Source organism: Crinia signifera, chromosome 1, assembly GCF_055691185.1.
Source record: "Crinia signifera chromosome 1, ASM5569118v1, whole genome shotgun sequence".
Lineage (NCBI taxonomy): Eukaryota > Metazoa > Chordata > Amphibia > Anura > Myobatrachidae > Crinia > Crinia signifera.
Genome location: NC_139217.1, coordinates 261,859,789 through 261,886,079, shown reverse-complemented (window position 1 = coordinate 261,886,079; position 26,291 = coordinate 261,859,789). Strand labels below are relative to the sequence as shown.

At 40.5% G+C, this 26,291-nt stretch overlaps 1 protein-coding gene across 1 annotated transcript in view; it reads left to right on the top strand.

Annotated features, from left to right (window-relative positions):
• The window catches only part of INSR (insulin receptor), a 120,247-nt gene that overhangs the window by 74,849 nt on the left and 19,107 nt on the right, over nucleotides 1-26,291 (top strand). Inside the window, exons 6-18 of the mRNA XM_083181986.1 lie at nucleotides 1,514-1,728; nucleotides 4,305-4,431; nucleotides 5,447-5,700; nucleotides 5,817-5,984; nucleotides 6,252-6,453; nucleotides 6,728-7,002; nucleotides 12,102-12,241; nucleotides 12,598-12,757; nucleotides 14,013-14,109; nucleotides 17,369-17,436; nucleotides 21,131-21,360; nucleotides 22,503-22,613; nucleotides 23,093-23,252. Coding sequence (XP_083038112.1) covers nucleotides 1,514-1,728; nucleotides 4,305-4,431; nucleotides 5,447-5,700; nucleotides 5,817-5,984; nucleotides 6,252-6,453; nucleotides 6,728-7,002; nucleotides 12,102-12,241; nucleotides 12,598-12,757; nucleotides 14,013-14,109; nucleotides 17,369-17,436; nucleotides 21,131-21,360; nucleotides 22,503-22,613; nucleotides 23,093-23,252 — 2,207 coding nt within the window. The remainder of the gene's footprint in view (nucleotides 1-1,513; nucleotides 1,729-4,304; nucleotides 4,432-5,446; nucleotides 5,701-5,816; nucleotides 5,985-6,251; nucleotides 6,454-6,727; nucleotides 7,003-12,101; nucleotides 12,242-12,597; nucleotides 12,758-14,012; nucleotides 14,110-17,368; nucleotides 17,437-21,130; nucleotides 21,361-22,502; nucleotides 22,614-23,092; nucleotides 23,253-26,291) is intronic.

Genomic DNA, 26,291 nt, shown 5'->3' with positions numbered 1-26,291 from the left:
TGGAATAAAATAAAACAAATTGCACTTGTGTTGCTTTACTCCCAACTCAGGATCAGGCACCATACGTGCAAGTGTATTTTGTTTGCAAAGTATATTTCATAATGAAGTTTTCATCAGCATTTACATCTGTCATATTACCAAATTATGCCACCATGCCGTGAACGGAAACTGAACATTAATGTCTGCTTGTTTACATAAGTGTCATAGAATTTAATTATCGCTAAGATATATTGCTAAAACATCATCAAATACAGTACTGAGATTAGACTCGGAGGGAATGATTCAATACCTGCCAGAGTGCCACCAGATTGGTCAGGTAAAGGCACTCTGCAACCAGAATCTGCTTTTTGTTCATCACAGTCTACAGGGGAGTAACTAGATATTCGTAGGCCCCATAGCAAAAGTTTTTAAGGGCACCCGATTTAGCAGTTGATGATGACAATGTATGTAAAACATATCACTTATAAATTAAGATGGGCCCCCTTCAGTTCTTGGCCCCATAGCAGCTGCACCCCTTGCACCTATGGTAGTTACACCCTTGACAGTCCCTATGTACTCAAGAAAATGAGTGCAGATTATCTACCCTATTAAATAGCAATGTACGGACCTGTACATTGCAGTGATATTATAGAGAAATTAATATGTATCGGAGCTAGAGAGACGGAAGGGGTTCATCTTGTGTATTGTACAAATGATGTGTTTGAAGAGGTCAGACTGGAAGGTGGAACAGGTGGCTGGGATCACATTGCATGTAGTGCAGTGTATTTAGAATAAAAATATCAGCTAGCGAGGGTGGAGGATATTAACAAATCTGTGTCTGAGCTAAGCAGAATGCATGCAATTGCATGGCATGTGCTGTGTCATACCCGATAACATGCCTGGTTTTCAGGGGAAAGCCTTGATTTTAATGGGTCTCCATAGAAATTAATGACTGGGCTGTGATTTGGGCACAACATGTGTGTAGACTTATAATCTACATATTATGTAGAACATTTTCCAAAGAGCATGTTGGGAGCTATACTATGCCAGCACTGACTGTCTAATGGTTAGCATTACTGCCTCACAGTGCTGAGGTCATGGGTTTGGTTCCCACCATGGCCCTAACTGTGCAGAGTTTGTATATTCTCCCTGTGCTTGTGTTGGTTTACTCCGGGTACTCCGGTTTCCTCCCACCATCCAAAAACATACTGGCCAAATATTATCTGTAAAGTGCTGCGGAATATGTGTGCGCTATATAAATAACTGGTCAATAGGTAATGTGTTTATATGTAGACATGAAACCTAGAGCTGGACAAGATGACATTTTAGGTTATCTATAGGAGCCAACACATACAATGGGTAAAGTATTATAATAATAATAAAACAATAATATGCATATAGATCACACTCCGAGTTACTGGGATTATATTCTATTGTGTTGTGTTGATTCGATTATATAATCAAAGGACTGTAGTAAGTGAATCACGATTAAAGACTTTTTGAGATAATGAATATAATGTATTATACATTGCAGTGATTACTCCTTCTATGCTCTGGATAATGCCAACCTGCGACAACTGTGGGACTGGCAAAAGCACAATTTAACAATCCTAAAAGGAAAGCTCTTTTTTCATTACAACCCACGACTTTGTCTAAAAGAAATTCGGGATATGGCAAACCTCACTGGAGCAGAAGGCAGACAGGACAAAAATGATATTGCGACCAAGACTAATGGAGACCAGGCATCCTGTGAGTATCCTTACCATAATCCAGTATACCAAAACCTAAGAAATCTGTGTAGAACTGGTTATTTATATCATCTCGTAGTCACAGCCAATAAAAAGGTTCACCTCTTCTCATTGTGGTAATTTGCCAGTACTGACCGCCTAACACAAGAATGAACAGAAAATGGGGAAAAAAACTGCGCAAGGGGAAACACTAATGGTTAGTAATCAAATGAATTTATTATACAATATTAAATGTACATATGGTATGTGGCCACAACCTATAAAAACTTAGGATATAAAATACATCCACATAAAAATGAAAAAAATATATATATAAATAAAAATATATAAATATATATAGTATAAAAACTACATAGCACAAATCACACACAATATCAAGCTTAGAGGCACCTACTAAGCTTGATATTGTGTGTGATTTGTGCTATGTAGTTTTTATACTATATATATTTATATATTTTTATTTTTGTTTATATATATTTTTTTTTCATTTTTATGTGGATGTATTTTATATCCTAAGTTTTTATAGGTTGTGGCCACATACCATATGTACATTTAATATTGTATAATAAATTCATTTGATTACTAACCATTAGTTTTTACCCTTGCGCAGTTTTTTTTTCCCATTTTCTGTTTGTTCTTACTGGGATTTATTGAGCAGTCCCAAAAAACAGCAGCAGTGGTGGAAACACTAGTAACATATATATTTTATGGGTTTTAATTACGTCCAGATTACTTAGCGCTGGTCTTTCTTTTCTTTTTTTTAACACAAGAATGGTCTTATTACATGAAAGCTATTATTCTAAAACTGGTGGAGTTTACCGGCTCTGCATATCTAGATTACTTTCAGAATTGACAGCACATTTTGACTATTCATGAATTAATCCTCTGGGTTAATGGCATATAAGTGATGTGAGGCCCCTGTGCTAACATCTTTGTCACTGTGTTGCCATTTCCTTTTCAGAGATATCGGCAGGTCCTTCTGTAGATGCAGCTTAAAGCTCACCTTGTTAATAGATACAAAGGTCTTTATACTAAGCCTCGGAGAGAGATAAAGTACCAGCCAATCCGTGCCTAATTGTCATTGTTTAAACACAGCCTGTATCGTTGCTGTTAGGAGCTGATTGGCTGGTACTATATCTCTATCTCCAATGTCTTCCTTCCCATTGTCGACCTAATGCTTGTGTGGACCTTCAGACACTTAGGTATGTAGACCTATTTCATGCGTCCACCTAATCCTTGTCAACCTTCAGTGGTCGACATTCATACTGTGGACCTAGTGACCACATCCCTATTTTTCCCGCACATTCAGTAAACTTGTTTCTGACTCTTACTGAGAGACGTCTTTCCCCTGGCTCTGGATTTCGTGATCCACTTTGTTTTCTTGCGAGTTCTCTTTTGATGCAGGTACTTCTCTCGTGAATAACACGGTCTGTGATGGGAGTGTCTTACTAGACAATTTACCAGTTAGATGTCGGAACCCCGATGACCGGGCCTCCGAATGGCTCGCCATGCTGCGGGCTCGGTGGCTTGCTGTATCCGCCACAGGTTATATTCTCCCTCTTGGGGGGGGGGGGGGGGGGGGTGGACCTACAAAGAGCCTAGGAACTCTCCCTTGGCTAATGGAGATCCTGGCCTCACCACTCTCCCAAAACAAAGGCAAAGCAACACCCCTAAAATGGCTGCAAATTGTCAATCAACTAACATCTGCAACTGTTTGCATCAAATGAAGCAGGACCTGTACAGCACATGCGCAGTACAGGTCCTGCATGTATGCAAAACACTGAACATTTGTATTTTGCTAAATGGATCCTTCAGGATCTGAATCAGGCCCATGGTGCTCCTGGTTTTATGAGAGTATTGTTACGGTTACCAATACCACAGCACTTCGCGCTATTTACATTTCGGGGTACCGTAGCTGCCACATCACTTCAGTGCTGGTTACTCTGGCGATTATTTTTTGTCCTGACCATTTACTTTGGACTGCTGGGTAGTCTGTAAACTGTAAAATGCTGGGACAGGGCACCTGGATTTAAATACAGGTCAGCCTAGAAATGGATTATAGTATTGGCTTTAATCTTTTGTACACAGGAAGCAAAGCAGAATGTTAGACGGAAAAATGTTTATTGCTTAGTAGCTCTTAAAAGAGCTTTTACAGCAAGGTAATGATATTACGCTGTTTAAGTGGATCTGACTCCAACATTTAATCTCTGAGTTCTAGTGCCCAGTTTCAAGTTAAAGTCCACTCCAGGAAGCCAGAAGCCATACCCTATAGTGGCAGTGCAATTCCTGTTGTTAGCACAGCTCTCCGAGGTCAGGAGTGACAATTGCTGTTTATGCCAGACAGCAGTGCACATTCTGCTACCACTGTTACAACAATGGGTTTCGACAGTGTTCTCTGGCCCACACTTCAGAAAAGAGGACGTATCCGCTGTAACACCATTCGGTGTCTTCAATGTATAATGGTATAGAGTGGTGGTTGTATCCGTGAGGCTGCAAAAATGAGTAGAAAAAAAACATAACTCTGGTTGAACTATCAGAAACTTCTCTTTTTAATACAGGACTGCTTTTCTCTTACAGGTGAGAATGATGTTCTGCGCTTTAATTTTATTAAAACATCCTTCGATAAGGTGGTAATTAAATGGGACCCATACTGGCCACCTGACTACAGGGACTTGTTGGGCTTCATGTTTCTTTATAAGGAAGCGTAAGTATTCACAAATGGTTCAGAGCCTTTTTGAAGTTGTTGGCGCACGTGTTTATTTTTCTTCAAACGCACACTAAATACATACAATAATTCTTAAAAGAATAATTGCAAATGTACACTTTTCTTGTGATTGCAAAATGTACTCTTCTCCTTTTATCTTAAAAAGGACAAGGTCCACCCCCTAAATTCTAACAGTGGATCGTACTCTAGTGCCAGCAGTAGTACGGTCCTAATACACCTAGGCCAGGGTTGCCTACCTTATCCTCTCCTTCAGGGAGAAAATGCTCTGTTACTGGACATCCCTGGTAATGTAGGATTGCCATCACCTGTGGGGAGCTAGCTAATTGATAAGAAAGGGGTTTCACCACAGGTGATGGCAATCATACATTACCAGGGAAGTTCAGGAACAGAGCATTTTTTCCCTCATAGAGAGGGTCAGGTAGGCAACTCTGACCTAGGCTCAGTATGCCATACGACATGTGATGCCTGGGTTGAGTAAGTCTTGTCTAGCGTTAGCTTTTTGTTTTCCGGTCTTCGTCGCAATGTCATAATCTCTTTCCTGGACTTCATTGATTCATTTTATATGCACCATTTGTGCATTTGCTAATCTGCCAACACAGGGGTAGATGTATGAAGCGGTGATAAGGGAGGAGAAGTGATAAAGTGCCTGGTACTTTATCACCGGCCAATCATCTAATAAGTTATAGGCTGGGTTTGAAAAGGGACAGTTAGAAGCAGATTGGCTGGTAATAAAGTACCAGACACTTTATCACTTCTCCTCCCTTATCACTGCTTCATACATCTACCCCTCAGAACTTTTGCCTGTGACTGACAGGTTCAGATTTAACACACACAACATTTGTGGTATTTTTAATTGAACTGTTGTCTAGTACTTTTCTTGTCATGAAAATCCATTTATTACCTAGCAGGCTCAATTCAAATGGATTTCTGTATATAACTCACTATGTTAATGGATTTGGGGTAATTTGTTATCACCTCTTTCTCTTTGTTGCAGACCATACCAAAATGTGACAGAGTTTGATGGTCAGGACGCCTGTGGCTCCAACAGTTGGACAGTGGTGGATGTGGATCCACCATTACGGACTACAGATGGAAAGACACCCAATCCTCCAGGACATCTTTTGCGTAACTTGAAGCCCTGGACACAGTATGCAGTATTTGTGAAGACCTTAGTGTCTTCTTCAGATGAAAGAGGGAGAACATATGGAGCGAAGAGTGATATAATTTATATACAGACAGAGGAAGCCAGTAAGTGACTGATGAGGATTGTGCATGCCTTTTCTTGGCCATTATAATAATTTTATTTAATATGATTTGGGTCATCTTTAAATTCATAAAATGACTGTACGCTTTTCTATTCACAGCACCCTCTGTTCCACTTGTTTCAATAACAATGTCTAACACATCATCTCAGATCTTTCTTAAATGGAAACCACCATCTGAACCCAATGGAAATGTCACACACTACCTGGTGTTTTGGCAAGAGCAACCAGAAGATAGTGAGCTGCTGGAATTGAATTACTGTACGAAGGGTGAGTCTGCTATGGCGTAGGACAGTGTACCAGTAGATAAAGAGGGTTTCCAAGCACCTTTGTTTTGTTTCTTGTTGTGAAATGACATTAATGTATGTACTGTATATGAGCCTGGCATATTAACTGAGTGCATTTAATACATCTTTTCTGAATTTTTGACTTTGCCACAAAGGGAAAGTAAGAAAATAGTGTGCTCTATCAACCAACACTCCGGAGTGCATGTGGTGGCTTTTTGCCATGTGATGATCCTATATTGTCCTTTTGCAGGTATAAAGTTGCCTTCCAGGACTTGGACACCTCCTCAGGACACAGAAGATTCTGCTAAACCTAATGGAACAGACACGGAGGATACAAACGCAGCCTGCTGTTCATGCCCTAAGAGTGAGGCGCAGATTATGAATGAGCACATTGAACTGGCATTCCGGAAAACATTTGAGAATTATTTGCACAATGAGGTCTTTCTTCCAAGGTAAGGGTGGGAAAAAGAACTCAAGACCAGTATAATATGTGTACTCAGATATAATCTAGTGCTAGCAAATTAAAAACAGAAAGTCCTAGTAAAGTACAATGTCAGTGCGCCATTGAAGCACTAGCTAGATAGAAAGTGAACTGGACAAAATATCTACTTGGTTTGCAAACCTTTGGGGAAAGCGCTTTCTTCTAGGATGTGTGTGAAAGCAATATGTTGTGTGTGAAAGCAATATGTTGTAATAAGACTCTCTCTATGGTTCCTAACCCTCTAGACCTTCTAGAAAACGACGTGATACCTTTGGTGTTGCAAATGGTACTTTTCCGGAACAAGTGACCTTCACTCCTCAATCCAATGCTACCTCCACATCCACACCAGATGATCAAGAGCCAAAGAAATTCTCTCAGAAGGTTTGGTTCAAGGAGTCCTTTCTTATTTCCGGCCTCAAGCATTTTACTGCCTATAGGATTGAAATCCACGCTTGCAACAGTAACCCTAAAATAGGATGCAGTGTAGCTGCTTATGTCAGTGCCAGAACCATGCCAGAAGGTGAGCCATTAATAATTAACAATTATTTTAATATTGTATACGGACAACCTTTTAAGCTATATTTCAGTCAATTGTGTAGTTTTATATCATAATATCCAAAAACTGCTAATTAATCAGTGTTGCTTTCCAATCTAGTTAATGTCATGGACTCATTGCAAACATACTCCAATCTCTTAACTGCAATCTGTAAATTTGTCAAAACCCGCACTCATTTGGGAATATGTAATTTGGGTTAAAAATAACCACCCTGTCTATAGAAATGATGACACTCCTCCGTATCTCTCCGACTCACTATTAAGTTGTTAGCGTGTTCTCCACACCCCTCCCTTTCCTTGTCCTTTTTTTTTCTTCTTGTTGTCGATGCAAATTAGCCAAGATCCTGCTTGTTAACACAAAATTCTTTGAAGGGGTTGGGTGACACTCCCCAAGCCAACCTCATGTTGGTGGGAAGGGCTAACCCCTGTCTAATTCCCCATACATTTCAGCAGATTATTAGTTTTATATTTTATATATTTTTCTATTTTGTATAGGGTCTATTTAGACCCCATCTCTGTTTTGTGAATTTGGAGGATCCTCATCTGACTTGTGTCCTAATTGCTCTGCCTCATATACTGACTTCTGGCATCTTCTGTGGATATGTCCTAGAGTGACCTCATTTTGGACAAGGTTGTTGCCTTTATATGTATCACTGGTATTACCATACCTCATTACACATTTGTATTTTGGCCTAGGTCTGGAAGAATCCCTCACTGCTCCTTTTTAAGTCTATATGTGAATAATCTTTTAATGTTGGCCATGGTCTGTATTACTCATGGCTGGATAGGATTTGATCCCCCTTCTCTCCCCTCCTAAATATTTTTAGTTAAAGTTAATATATTTCATGAGAGGTTTGCAGCATGTATCAACAGAGTAAATGTCCCTCCAAAGTTTGAGAAGATCTGGTCGTTGTGGTAGAACTCGTTATATTCCCTTGCTGATCCATCTAATGACCAATTGCTTGGACCCAATATTTCTGTTTCTCTTGTGTTCCTTTGACATGTCACACCTTATATACTCCTGTTAATACAGCTTCATACTGTGACATTTATATTTCTAGTGTTTTTGCGTGACATTTTCTACATTAAAATGCTTCTCATTCCACCAACTTAAAATGATATGCAGCACGCCTATATTCTGTGTGTGATTGATTGCTGTACGGTTGTGCTCATAAGTTTGCATACCCTAGCAGAATTTGTGATTTTCTGGCCATTTGGAAGAGAATATGAATGTCAACTCACAAACCTTTTTTCACTCATGGTTAGTGGTTGGGTGAAGCCAATTATAGAATAGAATAGAATTAACTTTATTGGCCATGTATGCTTGTGCACACTAGGAATTTTTTGTGGATTACGGTGCAGCATCAAGCAGGGATGAAAAGGGGGGGGGGAGACATTACATGTATAACATAAAGACATTACATGCATTCCATTACTAGCTGCGACTACGGTGGTCAGGTCGCCAAGTAGTGACACGTTGGTTGGCCGTTGATATTGGGATTGCATTCGCTTTGATTGGATTGTTCAGGTAATGGACGGCTAACGGAAAGAAGCTTCTTGCGGATCTGGACGGGGTTGTGACCGGGATGCAGGTTGTCAAACAACTGTGTTTACTCTCTTTAAATGATAATGACAACAGAAACTACCCAAATCACCCTGATCAAAATGTTACATACCCTGGAGATTTTGGCCTGATAATGCACACAAGTTGACACAAACAGGTTTGATTGGCTACTAAAGGTAACCATCCTCACCTTTTGATCTGTTGGCTTATAATCAGTGTGTGTGTTTGTGTGTGCATAAAGGTCAATGAGTTTCTGGTCTCCTGAAAGACCCTTGCATCTTTCATCCAGTGCTGCACTGACGTGTCTGAGTCATGGGGAAAGCAAAATAATTGTCAAAGGATCTGCAGGAAAAGGTAATTGAACTGTATAAAACAGGAAATGGATATAAAAAGATATCCAAGCAGTTGAGCATGCCAATCAGCAGTGTTCAAACTCTAATTAAGAAGTGGAAAATTAGGGATTCTGTGGAAACCAAATCACGTTCAGGTAGACCAACAAAACTCTCAGCCATAACTGACAGGAAAATTGTTCGGGATGCAAAGAAAAATCCACAAATAACTTCAGCTGAAATACAGGACTCTCTGAAAAAGATGTGGTGTGGTTGTTTCAAGATGCACAATAAGAAGGCATTTGAAGAAAAATGGACTGCATGGTCGAGTCGCCAGAAGAAAGCCATTACTACGCAAATGCCACAAAGCATCCCGCTTACAATACTCCAAACAGCTCAGAGACGAGCCTCAAAAATTCTGGAACAAAGTCATTTGGAGTGATGAGACCAAAATTAAACTTTTTGGCCACAACCATAAACGTTCCATTTGGAGAGGAGTCAACAAGGCCTATGATGAAAGGTACACCATTCCTACTTTGAAACACAGAGGTAGATCGCTGATTATGTTTTGGGGAAGTGTGAGCTACAAAGGCACTGGAAACTTGTTCAAACTGGATAGCAAGATGAATGCAGCATGTTATCAGAAAATACAGGAGGAAAATTTGCACTCATCAGCCTAGACACTGCACACGGGACGTACTTGGACGTTCCAACATGACGACAGATCCAAAACACAAGGCCAAGTCGACTTGTCATTGGCTACAGCAGAATAAAGTGAAGGTTCTGGAGTGGCCATCTCAGTCTCCTGACCTCAATATCATTGAGCCACTCTGGGGAGATCTAAAACGTGCAGTTCATGCAAGACCGCCCAAGAATTTACAGTAATTGGAGGCATTTGCCAAGAAGAATGGGCAGCTTTACCACCTAAGAAAATAAAGAGCCTTATCCACAACTACCACAAAAGACTTCAAGCTGTCATTGATGTTAAAGGGGGAAATACACGGTATTAAGAACTGGGGTATGTAAACTTTTTTGATCAGGGTCATTTGGGTAGTTTATGTTGTCATTATGAAAGAGTAAACACAGTTGTTTGACAATAAATGGCTTCACCCAACCACTAAACATAAGTGAAAGAAAAGTTTGTGAGTTATCATTCATATTCTCTGACAAATGGCCAGAAAATCACAAATTCTGCTAAAGTATGTAAACTTATGAGCACAGCTGTATACGGCATAAGAAATGTTATGGTACCATTACTTGTGCATAAACAAATGCTGCATCTGTATCATTCTGCATAAGAAATGGTACCGTAGCATTACATATGCCGATACAGCTGCGATTCACACACAATATAGGCATGCTTCTTATAGCTTTAATCACCAGAAGCTGCTTGTGCATCCGGTTTGCAAATAAGAGGCATTTTAATGGAAAAAAGTCACAGAAGATCCGTAGCTCTACGGAGTCACAGCCTGTCTACAAGGGCTGGTTATTGAAAAAGGAGGCTTGATTTATGTGTACACATGCTGTTATCAAAATAAATAGATTTACTAAACATAAAGGTTTACATGTTGCTTGATACTTCATGATCCATAACATAATCTTCATTTTATAGACGCAATAAACACTTCATCAAATTTCTATATTAGTGTAGATTGAAAGTTTAATTCAAAAAGAGAGAAGAGAAATGTCTCTGTGTGGTGCACCTCAGAATAAAGAGTTTATTAAAATGTAACCTTTATTTAATTTTTATTAAAAGACAAGGAGGCGAAATATTGACAAACTGGTCCTGATGAAGCTCCGTTTTGCGAAGTGTACACTGACCTGAAAACTCAGTGTGTTTGACTCCCTTTTTCCCTCAACATGTATACTATGCTATTGAATTGATTTGTGTCTAGCTGATAATTGTAAGGACAAGCGTACGCCAGTTTTTACTGAGATCGCACGCCTGTCTTAAGCCGCGGTGTGTGACGTCTGCACCGCCGCTTGCTGACCACAGAGCAGACGGGAGACGGACGGCGCTGCTATATACACGCCGACCGCACAGCTCTGTGTCACTTAGCCGCTACTACCACATTCGCCTCCCTGCAGCAGTGTGAGACTGGCGAAGGAGTGGCAGTTCTCGTCAGTCCTCACCCGCCGGGAAGGCGCTTAGCCCCTTGTATGTACACTAATTAAGATTGGCAATTATATATACACATAGAACTCCATATATACACATCAAACTTTGCCAATCACCCTTGAATCTGTGCCGATCTTCCCCCATCAGGGTTAATGAGTGACATTAACGATATAATCCGGTCCACCACACACCCGGTGGGATTCTAGCAGCACTGTTTAAATCTGGGCTAAGCCAATATCAGCTATTAGTAAAGTAGCAGGCAAGTTTAGCTATCTGTACACATATCAATTGCCGATAGACATTGAATGAAGTGTTAAGCACTCATATATTTAAAAAGTTTCATTTGCCTGTCAGCAGTGCCATAGCAGCACAAATTATTTACATCTATAGGGGACGCAAGGGGAATTGGGCCACACTGAGTAAGGATAAATTCTTTATCCTTTTTTATTACACTGTCTGTGTTAAATGTTTTTACTTGTTTGTCAATATTTTGCCTCCTTGTCTTTTAATAAAAATGAAATAAAGGTTACATTTGAATAAACTCTTTATTCTGAGGTGCACCACACAGAGACATTCCTCTTCTCTCTTTTTGAATTATGCTTTCCTCCGTGTCCAGTGGTAGCACACCCTCCTGCAATTGATGAAGTGGAAACACCCACTATAACCGTACTGAGGGTCCGTCTATACTATATCTTAGAATTTGTTGTACTGATCCAGTGCGACTGACCTCCTCCCATACCCCCATCCCTGTTTTTAAGTCTAGATTGAAAGTTTGTAAGCATGACTCTTGCTCATCCTTTCGTATCGATTTGTAATACCCAGTCAGTCTTCAGTTTTTCAATTGCTTTTAATTGCACAATGCTTACATAATGGTCTCATTTACTGTTGAGGAACATACATAATATAATATATAATCCATTTCTTTTAATTGCAACAATAATCAACAAGGATTGTTTTTTTGCTACTCTTATACAGTTAAAATACATTTCACTGAGTGTTTGGAAAGAAATGTGTTTATTTGTTCGTTGTTAACACGAAATGTCCATCCACAGTGAAAGCTGATAATATTGAGGAGCTGGTCACCTATGAGACTATAGAGGACAACATTCACATCATGTGGAAGGAGCCCAAAGACCCTAATGGCCTAACCATATTGTATGAAGTACAATATAACCGGCTTGGAGACACTCTGGTAGGGTTTGTAGTGAAAACACATTGCTTTATTAAGTCTTCTACTCCTATGCCCAGCTTTACTACCTACATTAGTGCACCCTCACAACTGCCAGTCTCACTCCTTGTGTCCTTTTCTTTGAGTATAATCGCTCCCTTGAGCGGGGCCTTTTCTGCTCCTTCTTTTCAGTGCTACATTGATAATTGTCTACATTGTACAGTACATCCCTGTGTAATATATGTCCTGATTTCTCCAGTATGTGGTGCTGTGGGCCACCCTGTGGCTTGTGGCAAGTTAACTATAATAGCTGTCCATATGAGTTTCCTGTTGTCGCGCATGTTTGTAATAATAATGAAGTTATATTAACCATATTGCAGGAGGAAAATGTCTGTGTGTCCCAGAAACAGTACACCATGGATAAAGGAGCAAAGCTACGCTCACTACGCCCGGGAAACTACAGTGTGAGAGTCCGGGCCACGTCATTGGCTGGAAATGGTTCTTGGACACAGACTTCTTATTTTTATGTGCAAGAACAAAGTGAGCATTCACACGTTTATTTAGTTTACATTATTTGGCTGTCATTGTCTAACTTGGCATGTGGTTTCCCTAAATGTTCTCCTATTGTTTGCTTGTGTAGTTAATGTTCCCTTCTTCCCTGGGTGAAATAATTTGCCCCGCAGTACCACCTTTTACCACCCAAATTCCCTACAACACATAGTCAAACTCTGCCTCTAGCCTTCTACTCATTGGGGCAGAATAACCAGGTTTTTGCTAATAACCTAATTCTCTTTATTTGTGCTGTTTGTTTTTCTCATTGAGCCGTATGCATAATTTACTGCCCCATAAAATGCTCTCGGAGATCCTATCTGTTGATCAGATCCTCCCAATTCTCACCGAAGCTACTCCCAGTTTGAGCCACACTCTCTCTCCTAGTCTCGGCTTTGCTCGTTTCCCATTACCCTATGATATCTGCATTTATATCTGCATTTGTAGTATCGGTTTTTAAATGTGGCATGCATAATAGTTTCTTCCGACAAATGTTTATACAAATACATACTCGTTTAATTTTCGTTTAGATGAAGTGCTACCTTTCATTAATAATGATTTGTTTTCTCACAGATGCTTTCAAAATTTGTTTTCAGACTTTTTTTATTTACATTTTTCTCTTTTTTATACGATGTTTTTTTTGGTTTATTTTATGTTTTATATTTAGAATTAACTTGTCTTTTAGTTTTCTATGTTATTTTAAATGTTTTATAAACTATATATAACACATTTTCCGCTTTAAGGTGGTACACACTGTATGATATGCGGCACCGCTGATATACTTAGGATATCGGTGGTGTCGCAAAATTGAGGGACCCGGAGGTAAATACGTAACGTTATCGCTATCAGTATTGTTCGCTGACTTCACCGGAACCTCCGCCGAACATCAGTCTATGACTGTATCGGCAGATTGGACTGCATGTTAAGATAATTGGGCTTATCATTAACGATCCACAGGAGCGTGCATAGTTAACAATACAGTGGGTACACACTGAACAATATGTGCAATCAATTCAGGTAACTATATAGTTATTGTGCATATCGTTCCTTAAAATGAGATAGTGTGTAACCAGCTTAAAATTACATCTTTGTCTAACCCTTTTGTAAATATCTTGGGAAATAGTCCAAGCCTTGCTTTATACTTTTATCTTCCTAAATGCTGTTGCCTGATTTATTATTTTGTGATTTTTGCTCTGCTATTCAAATGGTATGTTCCTATATCATTGTATATTTTCTATTTTTTCAGCCCCTCCAATTAGTATCTTGAAGATTGTCATTGGTCCCATCATCTTACTTATTGTTTTTCTGGTCATCCTGATTGCCTGCATGATCCAGAAAAAGAAGTGAGTGATCATTGATGATTTATTTGCCTTTTTACAGGTAACTTCTGTTACATTTATAACATCACGTTGTTTAGGCTGGGTACACTCTTAGTCATTATCGGCATGATTTGCCGTATTGGAATGACAAATAGTGATGATCATTTAATGAACGGCTTGACGCATGTTTCTAAAATCTAAGAGCCAGGATAAAATTGTAGGATCCATACCACCGTCCTGCCCAAAAACCTGAACCTATCCGCAACCACATTAATCGGCTACAAAGCCCCCTGCCCTGGGTGTCCAACCCCCATGTCTGCGTTATAAAGTAGGTACCCCCAGGCAAACCAGCTGCCTGCAGCCACATTGCAGTACAGCTATCCCCTAGGCAACAACACATTTCCGGGCACATGCTAATCGCCGACACTGCAGCACCACCTGGATGTGCCCTCTTTTCACTATTCAAATGTAAAGTACATCTGGTGGTTGTCATTGAGCTTTTGCCAATTCCCCACCTCCATTATTACATTTTATCCAGGCCCTTGGTTGGAAAGGTTGGCAGCATGTTCAAGCTGTGAAGAAGCTGTGTGGCGCCATAGTTAATGTCTCCCTGGGAAGCCTACTTCCGAACTGTATTTGCCACGATTTTCAAAAGTTGCTACAGATGTTTTCCAAAGACCACTGTATGGACTATAGTTTATATTGTGTAAACTTACAAACAAGTGTACAACCAGCAAAAGCCAGAATTGCCATTAGACTAGCATAACAGCTGCTTTTAATTATGGGTTGCTCTTTATCTTTTTACATAGGCCCTTGTTTTGGTCATTTTGCACGGACCAGAATCTTTGCAAGGGCATCGATGGTGGGTGTTTGCGCATGCGCAGGGTCATTTCTGCGCACGTGTATACGCCGGTACGTGCGTCCATGGTGACAGGTGCATCCATTCGCAGCCAGTGCATGCGAACTCACGCTACGAATGGGTGGCGGCCAGGCCACCATTCGGAAGGCGGGGTTTAGTGGACACGCAAGTCTGCAAATTCGCAGCCTTATGAATAAACTTCACAAGACACCCATTCTGTAGAACCATTATCATTAATGTCAACAAGTTCTTTTTAGTTTTAAAGTGAGTTACACAGAACCGCAATCTAATTAGGCATAAGGTATGTCTTTGTCGCAGTGATAATATAAATATAATTATGTAAATGTGACATCTACTAAAGGTCTGTTTGTAATCTACTCTGTACCTGTGCATTGGATATGTAATACAGATGCATGCTAGAAAACATAATATGTAATGATTACAATAGGGGATGTGTAGTGAGAAATCCACTGTCCGGAGATGAGTATGTAGATGGGATAAAGGGATCGCTGGGGTGGTCGGTCCTGGGACACACTGCACCACAGGCAAGGTGTGATTAGTTCCACTGGGTGGAATGTTTAATGGTAGACTCATGCCAGGACCCTGATTGTATCTGGGGGTGCTCAGTCTAGTGAAGTGGTGACCCATCCTGTATGCCCCACCTCTGAAACACACTCTGGTGTCAGTGGGTCTGGTTGCTGTAATATCTTTTTAGCCCCATACACATGATGAGATATTGGCTAATGGGCAATTTGATTAAGCAATTTTGACTCGATGCAAGAGACATTTTGATTAAGCGATTTTTGTCTAAGTAATGATGGTTTATGATGTAGTCAAAATTGCCTTGTCTGCATGGTCAATCTATGCTAACCAATTTATGCTAGACAATATTGACTAAGCATTAGAATAACTGGGAGATTTTTGCTAACCTTCTAGGAGATTTTTGCTAACCTTCTAGGAAATTTTGACTAGTCAAAATCTCCTGCCAAAATCTCAGTGTATACACCCCTTTAATGCTGTTGAGGGAAGAAGTTACCTCAATGGTGTATTTGTGGTGTCCTTGTGTATTGGTTCCATTGTCATAGTAAAATGTTTTGTTCTCCAGAATATATTACATAAGCCATGCACCGATACAACATACCTGTGAATAGATTAGTGAAACATTCTTCTCGTACTGATCTATATAAATCCCCATACACACGGTGCAATTCTAGCCTATATCACCGGGGATATGGTCGTTAAGTGTGTGGGGTGACTGTCGCCGGAGCGCGCTCCCACGACCAGCCTTGGTGTGGTCGCTGGTCAGAGAAGCATGCTCCTGTGGTCAGCTGTTTCCCCCGGCAGTGTCTCCTTTTTATCAGCGACCAAGTCTGGTCGCTGACGAAATTGGGATATTGAGCAATATAGTGTTTTTGAAATTGTTAAAACCATTAACTAATATTTGGCTGTAAATATTGATTTAAAAAGGCATATATCTGCCCATACACGGCCCGATGCCGGGCTGTGCATTCCTTGCTTTGAGGTGCGCGCTCCCGCGCAGCTCATCGCACAGTACAAAAAGTATGTGCTTGCACATACTTTTTGTACTTAGTTCTCATCACATTGCATGCACATGCAATGCAATGTGATGTGATCTGTGCTATTTAAGCCCACAACGCACGCCCGCTTTGGGCCGTGTATGGGCAGCTTTAGACCATACATCAATTACCAAACGAATAAGCAATAAAAGTCAAGATGTACGATATAGAAGTTGGGATAAAATGAACAATTGCTAGCACGTATGTTGGCTACTGGTTCAGTATCTTGTGGCTGCAGAGATTTTCCTCATTCTCCAGCGTCGTTTGTCCTGATCAGATGGTGGTAGAATGCAGCAGTTTATACTTGCCTTTTCTCTTGGAAGTAGGCCCCCAAACCCCGAAAGAGTATACAAGCAGGATGGGGAAGTAATGATGGGGATTGTGGTGCTGTTTGGATGGACTGGGCTAAATAAAATTTGTATAATAAAGCTCCGCCTCCTCCCTCCAGATCAGCAGCTAGCATCATTTTGCCAAGATAGTTTGCGGCCTAATGACACTAGAGCCCTGTCCTGACCAGCAGCATCTCTTTGCCAGGCTTTTCCTGGGAAGGATACCCCAAAAGTTGACAAGAATGTAGCAGTTGGTCTGTGCAAGGATTAGCCATATTTGTTGGTGTCATCACACACTTTTCTGTCAATTAGGGCTTTATCAGGGTGTGTACTTGGGATTCCCTGGATTTCGTTTTAACATGTCTTCATTACTAGTTACCAAGTATACAAAAGTACAACAAAACAATCTCTAAAGAACTTTTTTTTTTTTTTAAATCATGTTAATATAATAGGATATGTACAGTGCTGTCTTGTAGATTTCCTTGTGACCAATTTTCCTATCTGCATATTTTACTCAGAGATGCAGAAGGCCCTACAGGTCCGTTGTATGCATCACCTAATCCTGAATACCTAAGCGCCAGTGAAGGTGAGTACTTTTGATTTTAACCAGTTTCTGACCACCTGCAGTGTACAGTAGCTGTATCTGTGCTCACATTCTATGCATGGTCTTGGGAGCTTAAGGTGCGTACACATGTACAGATTTTCTGTCTGATCTATCTGGCGGGAACAAAAACCTGGAAATGTATGGGAGCAACTGAAAATCAAAAAATTGTCCCCAAACACTTGAAAACAGACAGTGATCAGTCAGACAAATTATTTAAATCATTCTGATATAACATGCGATGTGATCGACGCGACCGACCGATTTTCGACCCGATTTTTTCATTGAATGAAATGTAAATCGGGTCCCTGGGACCCTATTTTACATTGGATTCAATGTAAAATATTCCCAACCCCCCCAAATTTAACGGCGTACACCCCACCCCACGATAGATGCCAACCCGAAGCGTGGCGAGCGCAGCGAGCCCGCGAGGGGCGGCGGTGCGCGTCCTCCGACCTTTTCATTCCCCTACTATCCACGTCGGCGTGGAGTTGAGAATAGAATAGTGTGGCGAGCGCAGCGAGCCACCGAGCCTGAAGCGTGGCGAGCGCACGCGTATACCTGTGAAGTTATACGCGTCCCCTCGCGGGGCTCGCTGCGCTCGCCACGCTTCGGACTCGGTGGCTCGCTGCGCTCGCCACACTATTCTATTCTCAACTCCACGCCGACGTGGATAGTAGGGGAATGAAAAGGTCGGAGGACGCGCACCGCCGCCCCTCGCGGGCTCGCTGCGCTCGCCACGCTTCGGGTTGGCGTCTATCGTGGGGTGACGACGGGGACATCTATAATGTGAAATGGGTCATATTGGCCCATTTCACATTTTTCACATTTTTTCACGATTTCAATGTTAAAAAATATTTTAACATTGAAGCCTATGGAAAAATCGGGGGCATCGCGTCGGGACCAATGTTAATGGTCCCGACCGACGTGATGCCCCCGATATTTTACCTTTCCCGACACGATTTCAATGTTAAAATTTTTTTTAACTTTGAAGCCTATGGAAATATCGGGGGCATCGCGTCGGTCGCGTCGGGACCAATGTTAATGGTCCCGACCGATGCGATGCCCCCGATATTGTGTCCTAGCCGGCAAAATGGACCTGATTTCAAAGGAAATCGGGTCCATCTTATGGATCGTGTACCTTAACTTAAAGGTACACGATCCATAAGATTGTGGCCGTGCTAGGAAACAAGTACCCATTTTTTTTCTGTTTTCCTGCATTTGGGTGGAAATTTTTGATTTTCATACGCTCCCATACATTTCCAGGTTTTTGTTCCCACCAGATAGATCAGACAGAAAATCTGTACGTGTGTACGCACCTTTATACTAAACTGCTTTTAGATCCACTTTAGACTCCACAGTATTGGTAACCAGAGAATAATGGCAAAATCATTTTCTCATTTGCCTCATAATCAAAAACATTCACTTTACGTACAAGAAAATGTCACAGATTTATAGCCACCCTCCAACTTCCCAAATGGTTAGTCACCCAATATTTGGCCTTCCAACCTTGGCTTTATACCCCCCCCCCCCCCCCTTCTGCCCGAAAAATATGTGCAAAAGGCAGTATAACTATAACCTACCTGAGCCTCTCCATGAGGGAGAGAATGCTCTGTTCCTGGACATCTCTGGTAATGCAGGATTGCCATCACCTGTGGGGAGCTAGGTAATTGATAAGAAAGGTGTTTCATCCCAGGTGATGGCAATCATACACTACCAGGGAAGGCCAGGAACAGAGCATGTTCTCCCTCATGGAAAGGGGTAGGTAGGCAAGTATGCTTAAAAGTGCAAGAATTCATATAAAACTATAGGGTAGTTTAGCTGATGAATGCAATTGAACATATTTTTAAGAAAATTGGCTTTACTAGTTAGTATGGTAACATTTGGCACTATGTAAATACAAGCTAAATGTAATGATGATTTGTTGAGACCTATGATTTATTGCATGAATTCTAATGCTGTGTACACACGGTCCGATTTCCTTTCCGATGTTGACGATATAGTCAACATCGGATCAGCATCGGATGCAGATCGCAAGGGTTTTAACCCTTGCGATCCCGATCCGATCCCGAATTCACGTATCGGAAGCCAGAAAGTCTTGGCTGCCTTGTCTATATAGTGCAGATCTGCACTATATAGTCAAGATAGGATGCAAATCGGATGTGCCTTAAGAGCCTATCTGATCAGATCATGGATAGGATCTTAAGGCACATCTAACGTGTGTACACACCATAAGGGTCATCCGTACAGTTGCTGCTACTTTTCATTTAATACTGTTTAAAACTGGGACTAGTAACACCCATAAATGTGTTACAATTTTGCACATAAATACATTGTGATAAGATTCAGAAGGGGGAAATGTATAAAAAATTGTAAAGTAACAAATTCAGATCTTGCCCATGGCATCCAATCAGATGCTTCCTACATGTTGTAGAATGTATATAATAAAGGCTGGTTAGACGCTCATTACTTGCAATGTGCCCAATTTTCCGCACTTTAGAAGATTTGATACATTTTGCTTTAGATTGAGAAGATTCTGATTTATTTCTTATTTTGTATGTAGGTATTTAATCATACTGTTAATGAGGTGTATCATTTGATAAACTGTATCCTTCAAGAAAAAAATAAATAAAATATATATATATATATATATATATAGATCCAATTAGCCAAAACTTGGCGTTCCTGTGAATTACTACAGCTGTAAAAGCCGACGGGTGCCCCCTTATTGGACTGGTCTATATATATATATTTATATATTCCTCCAAATATGCTGGCACTCCAATCTCCACTCTTGATCCAACTTGGTCGGTGCACTTCCCACGATGCATGTAGTACTCCAATAATGAAGGCACACGACACAGGCAATAGTTTCACAGCAAGTGTATTGGGCTGTATTGGGCTAGTTAACATCATGATGTTAACTAGCCCAATACAGCCCAATACACTTGCTGTGAAACTATTGCCTGTGTCGTGTGCCTTCATTATTGGAGATATATATATACAAGCTTCACTTATGTATAGTTGACTGTGCCAGGTCCGGTTAAGTACATTCACAGTTCCCACAACGTGAGATAAACCAGCACCAGTCCATGTAAGCAAAAAATTCAATACATATTTATTGTCCACAGACAGCAAAAAGGACCAAACATGGTCATGTCAGAATCAGCACCCAATAGGCAATATAAATGATACTTAGCATTCCTGCATAAAGTATAGGGTGACCCTCTTGAAAAAGGTGCTTGGGCACCGAAACGGCCGTCGAGGAGACGCTGCCTATACTTGATGCAGGAATGCTAAGTATCATTTATATTGCCTATTGGGTGCTGATTCTGACATGACCATGTTTGGTCCTTTTTGCTGTCTGTGGACAATAAATATGTATTGAATTTTTTGCTTACATGGACTGGTGCTGGTTTATCTCACGTTGTGGGAACTGTGAATATATATATATATATATATATATATATATATATATATATATATATATATATATATATATATATATATATATATATATATATAATGTGTGTAAATACTATGTGTGTAAATATATATTGTATGTTATATTTGGCATTATTTGTACACAGTAATGACTTTTATTTCTTATGAGAACTACACAATTTGGTTTGTTGACAAGCATGCATGGCACCCAGGTCACCTGATGTCATTTTCTTAGTGTACATTCCGGACGAGTGGGAAGTACCACGAGATAAGATCGCATTACTCCGAGAGCTGGGACAGGGTTCTTTTGGTATGGTGTATGAAGGGATTGCCAAGGACATTATAAAAGGAGAGGCTGAGGTGCGCGTGGCTGTGAAAACCGTGAACGAGTCAGCAAGTCTTCGAGAGAGAATTGAGTTCCTGAATGAGGCCTCCGTCATGAAGGGATTCAACTGCCACCATGTGGTAGGAAATTGAATAAAGAAAACTTACATAGATTCATTTTCATAACTTAATCATTCTCTTAGAACCCAAAGTATGTTTGTTTGCATCGCAGCCACCTTTTTTTTTGTGTTTTTTGTTAATAGTATGCTCATTAAAGGGACTTTTTTATTATTATTTTATTTATATATATATATATATATATATATATATATATATATATATATATATATATATATATATATATATATATATATATATATATATATTTTTTATATATATATATATATATATAAATATATAAATTTTTTTTTTTTTGGTAATAAGAGTCACCCTTGCACTTTCTTATCCTATTACAAGTCCATCTTTAGTGGCTCATATGTATTTAGGTATCTGCCTATTCTTGGGTCACAGATGGAGCATCCTAAATCCTGCATTATCAAGTTTGAGCTGAATAGCACAAATAGCATTGCTAGTCCATTAAAATGGTGCTGTTGGATCAATGATACTATTGTGGAAAGCAGACAGTAAGGGCAAGGCCTAGCAAAGATGATCTGTACCCATGCAAAGTGCTACATACATTGTTCTGTATAGGTGGCTAGACAAAACAGACCTGATATACTTTTCTGTTAGATTTGTTTTTGCATTACAATTTGTTAATCATGTACACCTGCCCGTAGTCTTCCACTGCGGAGTCTGTTTGTGTGGAAAGGATGGGGGCATCTGTGAAGGGAGGAAGTGTGTGGATTGCAGTGTTCTTGCTGAGTGTAGAGACATACAAACACACTAAATAACTGACAAGGAAAAAAAGAAGAAAGTGGTGGAGCGCTTAAAGCATTAACTTTATTTGTGCATATTTTAATTGCCGTGAGTATATACTGCTTAATAATAAATCTTTATTTTAAAGTGATACCCAATTGATCAATGTGTGTTAATTTATAGTTAAAGCACTCCACCACTTTCTTATTTTTTTTCCTTGTCATTTGATATCAGGGGACTGACACCCCCCCCCCCCCCCCCCCCCCCACCAAGGTGTGAGCAGCTGGCTTCACATCCCATTCCTTTAGCGCCTGTATCTGTTCACCTAGGTGAACACAGCTTTCTCTAACACTAAATAACTTTGCTTAGTTACTAAAGATCTGTGTGCTTTTTTTTTTTATTTACAGGTTCGTCTCTTAGGTGTTGTCTCTAAAGGTCAACCTACACTGGTCATTATGGAGCTAATGGGGCATGGAGACCTAAAAAGTTACTTGCGCTCACTGCGCCCTGATGCAGAGGTGAGCCCCGTAAAACCTACCCTTGGGGATAAGTCGGGGCTGAATTAAGAGTGACTTGGCCGCGCTTGTTCCCAGACAGTGGCCACTGCTGCTCTGTGTCATACATGCACAGACTGCATACAGAGCAGTTCCCGAGTTCTTTCATCAGCGGCACATGACTCCTCATGTTTGTACAGCTGATAAGTGCACCTGAGAGCTGCTCTGCCTTGCATACAGAGCAGGAAGCAGTCTGCCACAGGAGGGGCGTACCCAGATGACACTGGGGGTGGTTGCACTGTGGCCATGTGGGGGGAAGGTTGCCCCACAGACCTTAATCCGGCCCTGGTATAATCCAATCCATAAAGTTGTGTTTGAGAAACTTTAGAAAAGGAGAGGATTGGACCATTTCAGTACAAATATTTTTCAGCACTTGGGGAAAAACAACATATGCAGAACACTTTATTTATTGCATATCCCTTTGTTTATTTTCTCCTTTACAGAATAACCCAGGCCGGCCAGCTCCTACCATACAGGAAATGATTCAGATGTCTGCAGAGATTTCTGATGGCATGGCTTATCTCACTGCCAAGAAATTTGTACACCGTGATTTGGCTGCCCGTAACTGTATGGTGGCAGAGGATTTCACAGTGAAAATTGGAGGTAGGTGGGAAGCAATATGCATTTCCTTGCTGTGCTACAATTATTACTATCTCTGGAATTGGAGATTTATCATTTTCTCTTTGACTATTTTCTCTCCATTTCATTAAGTGGCATAAAGACATGTGTAAAGTGGCATGAATAAAGCTGGTAATAGTAGTAGGTTGGCTATTTAAACCTTAACAATGAGGTGCTCCTTATTTACACTTCATATGTGAATAAACATATGCATGTGATCTTTTCATTTGAGTCTCTTCAGCGTAAGAAGAGAAAGTTTCCTGTCTACTGACAGTCACACAGTTTAAACTTAATTTAGCTGTTTCCTGAGAAGGCAGACTTTTTATTTTGACTATTAACCCTTTGAGTGCCAACATCTCTGTGAGCGATATTCAAAATATCCACTAAAAATACCAGTGTCACTCACATTTGTTATATAAATGAAAGTAAATGTTGTGTAAAAAAATAAATAAATAATGTTTTCCTATATAAGTTAAACATTACAGGTCATTATGATGATTAAAATAGTAATTAAGGCTGAAAAAAGACGTTAGTCCATCGAGTTCAACCTGTCTAACTTGTAACTACTGACTTGAGGAGTAAGTCATACTGTAACTATAGGATTCCCTTAGTGGCCAAACATGTATCCAGTTTTGATTTAAATTCAGAAACAGTAGTTGGTGTAATCACCCCCACCGGCAATGAGTTCCAGAATGTTACTGCTCTAAGGGCTATTTCATGGGATGCAGTCAATTTCCCGGCGGTCGGAATCCCGGCGTTCAGAATCCCACCGCCGAAATCCCGAAACTTTCTCCCTCCGTGGGTATCCACGACTACCATAGAGGGAGAATAAATTAGCAAGCGTAGCAAGGCACTGGGCCCGCTGCATGGCGAGCGCAGCTTCAGCGTCCCACGTCCCCCCCCCCCCTTGTCGGGATTTTGAACGCCAGGATTCCGACCGCCGGGATTCCTTACTGAATCCTAATTCACACGCTCCGGCTTCTGCTGGGCGGTGAAACCCTGCACGGCCGAGAAGCCGTGCCGCACTCAGGAGTTTAGAATGGTGGGGATGGCCACAGCCCGGCAGCCGTCTCTTTCAGTGGTGGGATCCGGCTGCAACCGGGCGGCCGGGCCGTGGCCGTCCCGTGTGACTGGACACCGTTGTGTCCATTATTAACTACAGTGTGCGGCACGGCTTTTCGAATCCATACCCCTTTTAATGCATGCCAGTGTATTGTTTGCTTTTGCTGCTGCACTTGAGCAGTGTGCACTATTACCCAATTTCTCATCTATGATGGCCCCCAAGTCCTTCTCTACAGCAGAATTCCCTATAATAACTCCATTTAGCCTATAGGTAGCTTGTTCATTTTTGTTCCTATAATTAATTACTTTACATTTTGCAACAGTAAACTGGGTTTTCCACCTTTCCGGTTTATTTAGGTCACTTTGTAGTGTTTCCACATCCTCTCCTGAGTTAATTTCCTTACTCAATTTCATGTCGTCCACAAATATTGCAATTTAACTGACTATGTCACTTCCAATATCATTAATGAATATATTAAACAAGGTAGGTCCTAATATTGAACCTTGTGGGACTCCACTTTGGACCTTGCCCCAGCTGAAATGTATGCCATTTACCACCACTCTCTGTCCCCGATTGTGCAACCAGTTTTTAATCCAATTACAAATTTTATCTTCTAACCCTAAATTACTCTGTTTCAGTAATAACCTTTTATGAGGCACCATGTCAAAAGCTTTAGCGAAATCAAGCAGTATTACATCAACAGATTTCCCTAAGTCCAGCCCCCTACTGACTTCATGTCAGAGTAATTTAATTAGCTTCTATGAGGATCTATTTTTGACGAATCCATGCTGAGCCTTACTTCTCACTTTCTCCTGTTCTGAGAAATTTTGGATACTACTGTATCTCTTGTTATTCCTTCTAATATTTTCCCCACAATGGATGTAAGGGTGACCGGTCTATAATTTTCAAAGTTAGTTTTGCTACCTTTCTTCCATATTGGTACTATGTTAGCTATGCGCCAGTCCCTTGGTACCATCTCCGAGTTTATTGATTCCTCGAATATCCGATATAATGGTAGTGCTATGACATAACTCAATTCTTTTAGTATCCTAGGGTGTATTTAGTCCGGGCCAGGAGATTTGTTACTATTTAGGTTCTGTAATCTATTTTTGACTATTTCCTCACTCAAACATACAGTTTGGGAGCATACAGTTTGGGAGCAATCAAGAGCCGAGTATTTAATCTGTGGGAGATCTTCTGAAGATCCTTCCCTTTTAAATACTGAAGCAAAAAGTTCATTGAATAATTCCTTCGATTACCAGGGTACCCTGCTTATTTTTTGTGGGCCAATATTTTCCTTCCTTAACCGCTTCCCGTTTATATAACTGTAGAATTTTTGGGGATTAGATTTGCTATCTGCGGCTATTTTACGTTCAGTCTCTAATTTAGCCATCTTGATTGTATTTTTACATTTCTTATTACATTATTTTTATGCAGTAAATGATTTAGGTGTCCCATCTTTTTTAAAACGCTTTTTTTTAGCTATTTCGAATTTGACTTTGCTGTTAAGCCACATCAGTTTCCTTTTGACATTTGTTCTTTTATCCGTGCCCTCCAGCAGTTTTTTTTTAAAATTTGCCACCTTTTCGTAGTATCCATACCTCTAAATTATTCCTTCCGGTTTATATACTTTAAGGACTCCTTAAACTTTCCAAAGTTTGCTTTTCTGAAATTTAAGGACCTAGTTGCTACTATGATATAATTATCTTTGTTATAATTTAAATCAAAAAAAATATTAGCTTTCCAATTTTCACACCTATATTGACAAATTCACGTGGCACTCAAAGGGTTAAAGATTTTTTTTTTATACTTATATGTTAGTGGGGCGCCCACTAAGCCATTTGCTTAGTTTTCCATCCCCTCGCGGGGCTTGCCACTCTTCGGGCTCGGCGGCTCGCTGCTCTCGCCACACTATATAAAATCAACTCCACGCGGACATGGATAGTGGGGGTATGAGCATA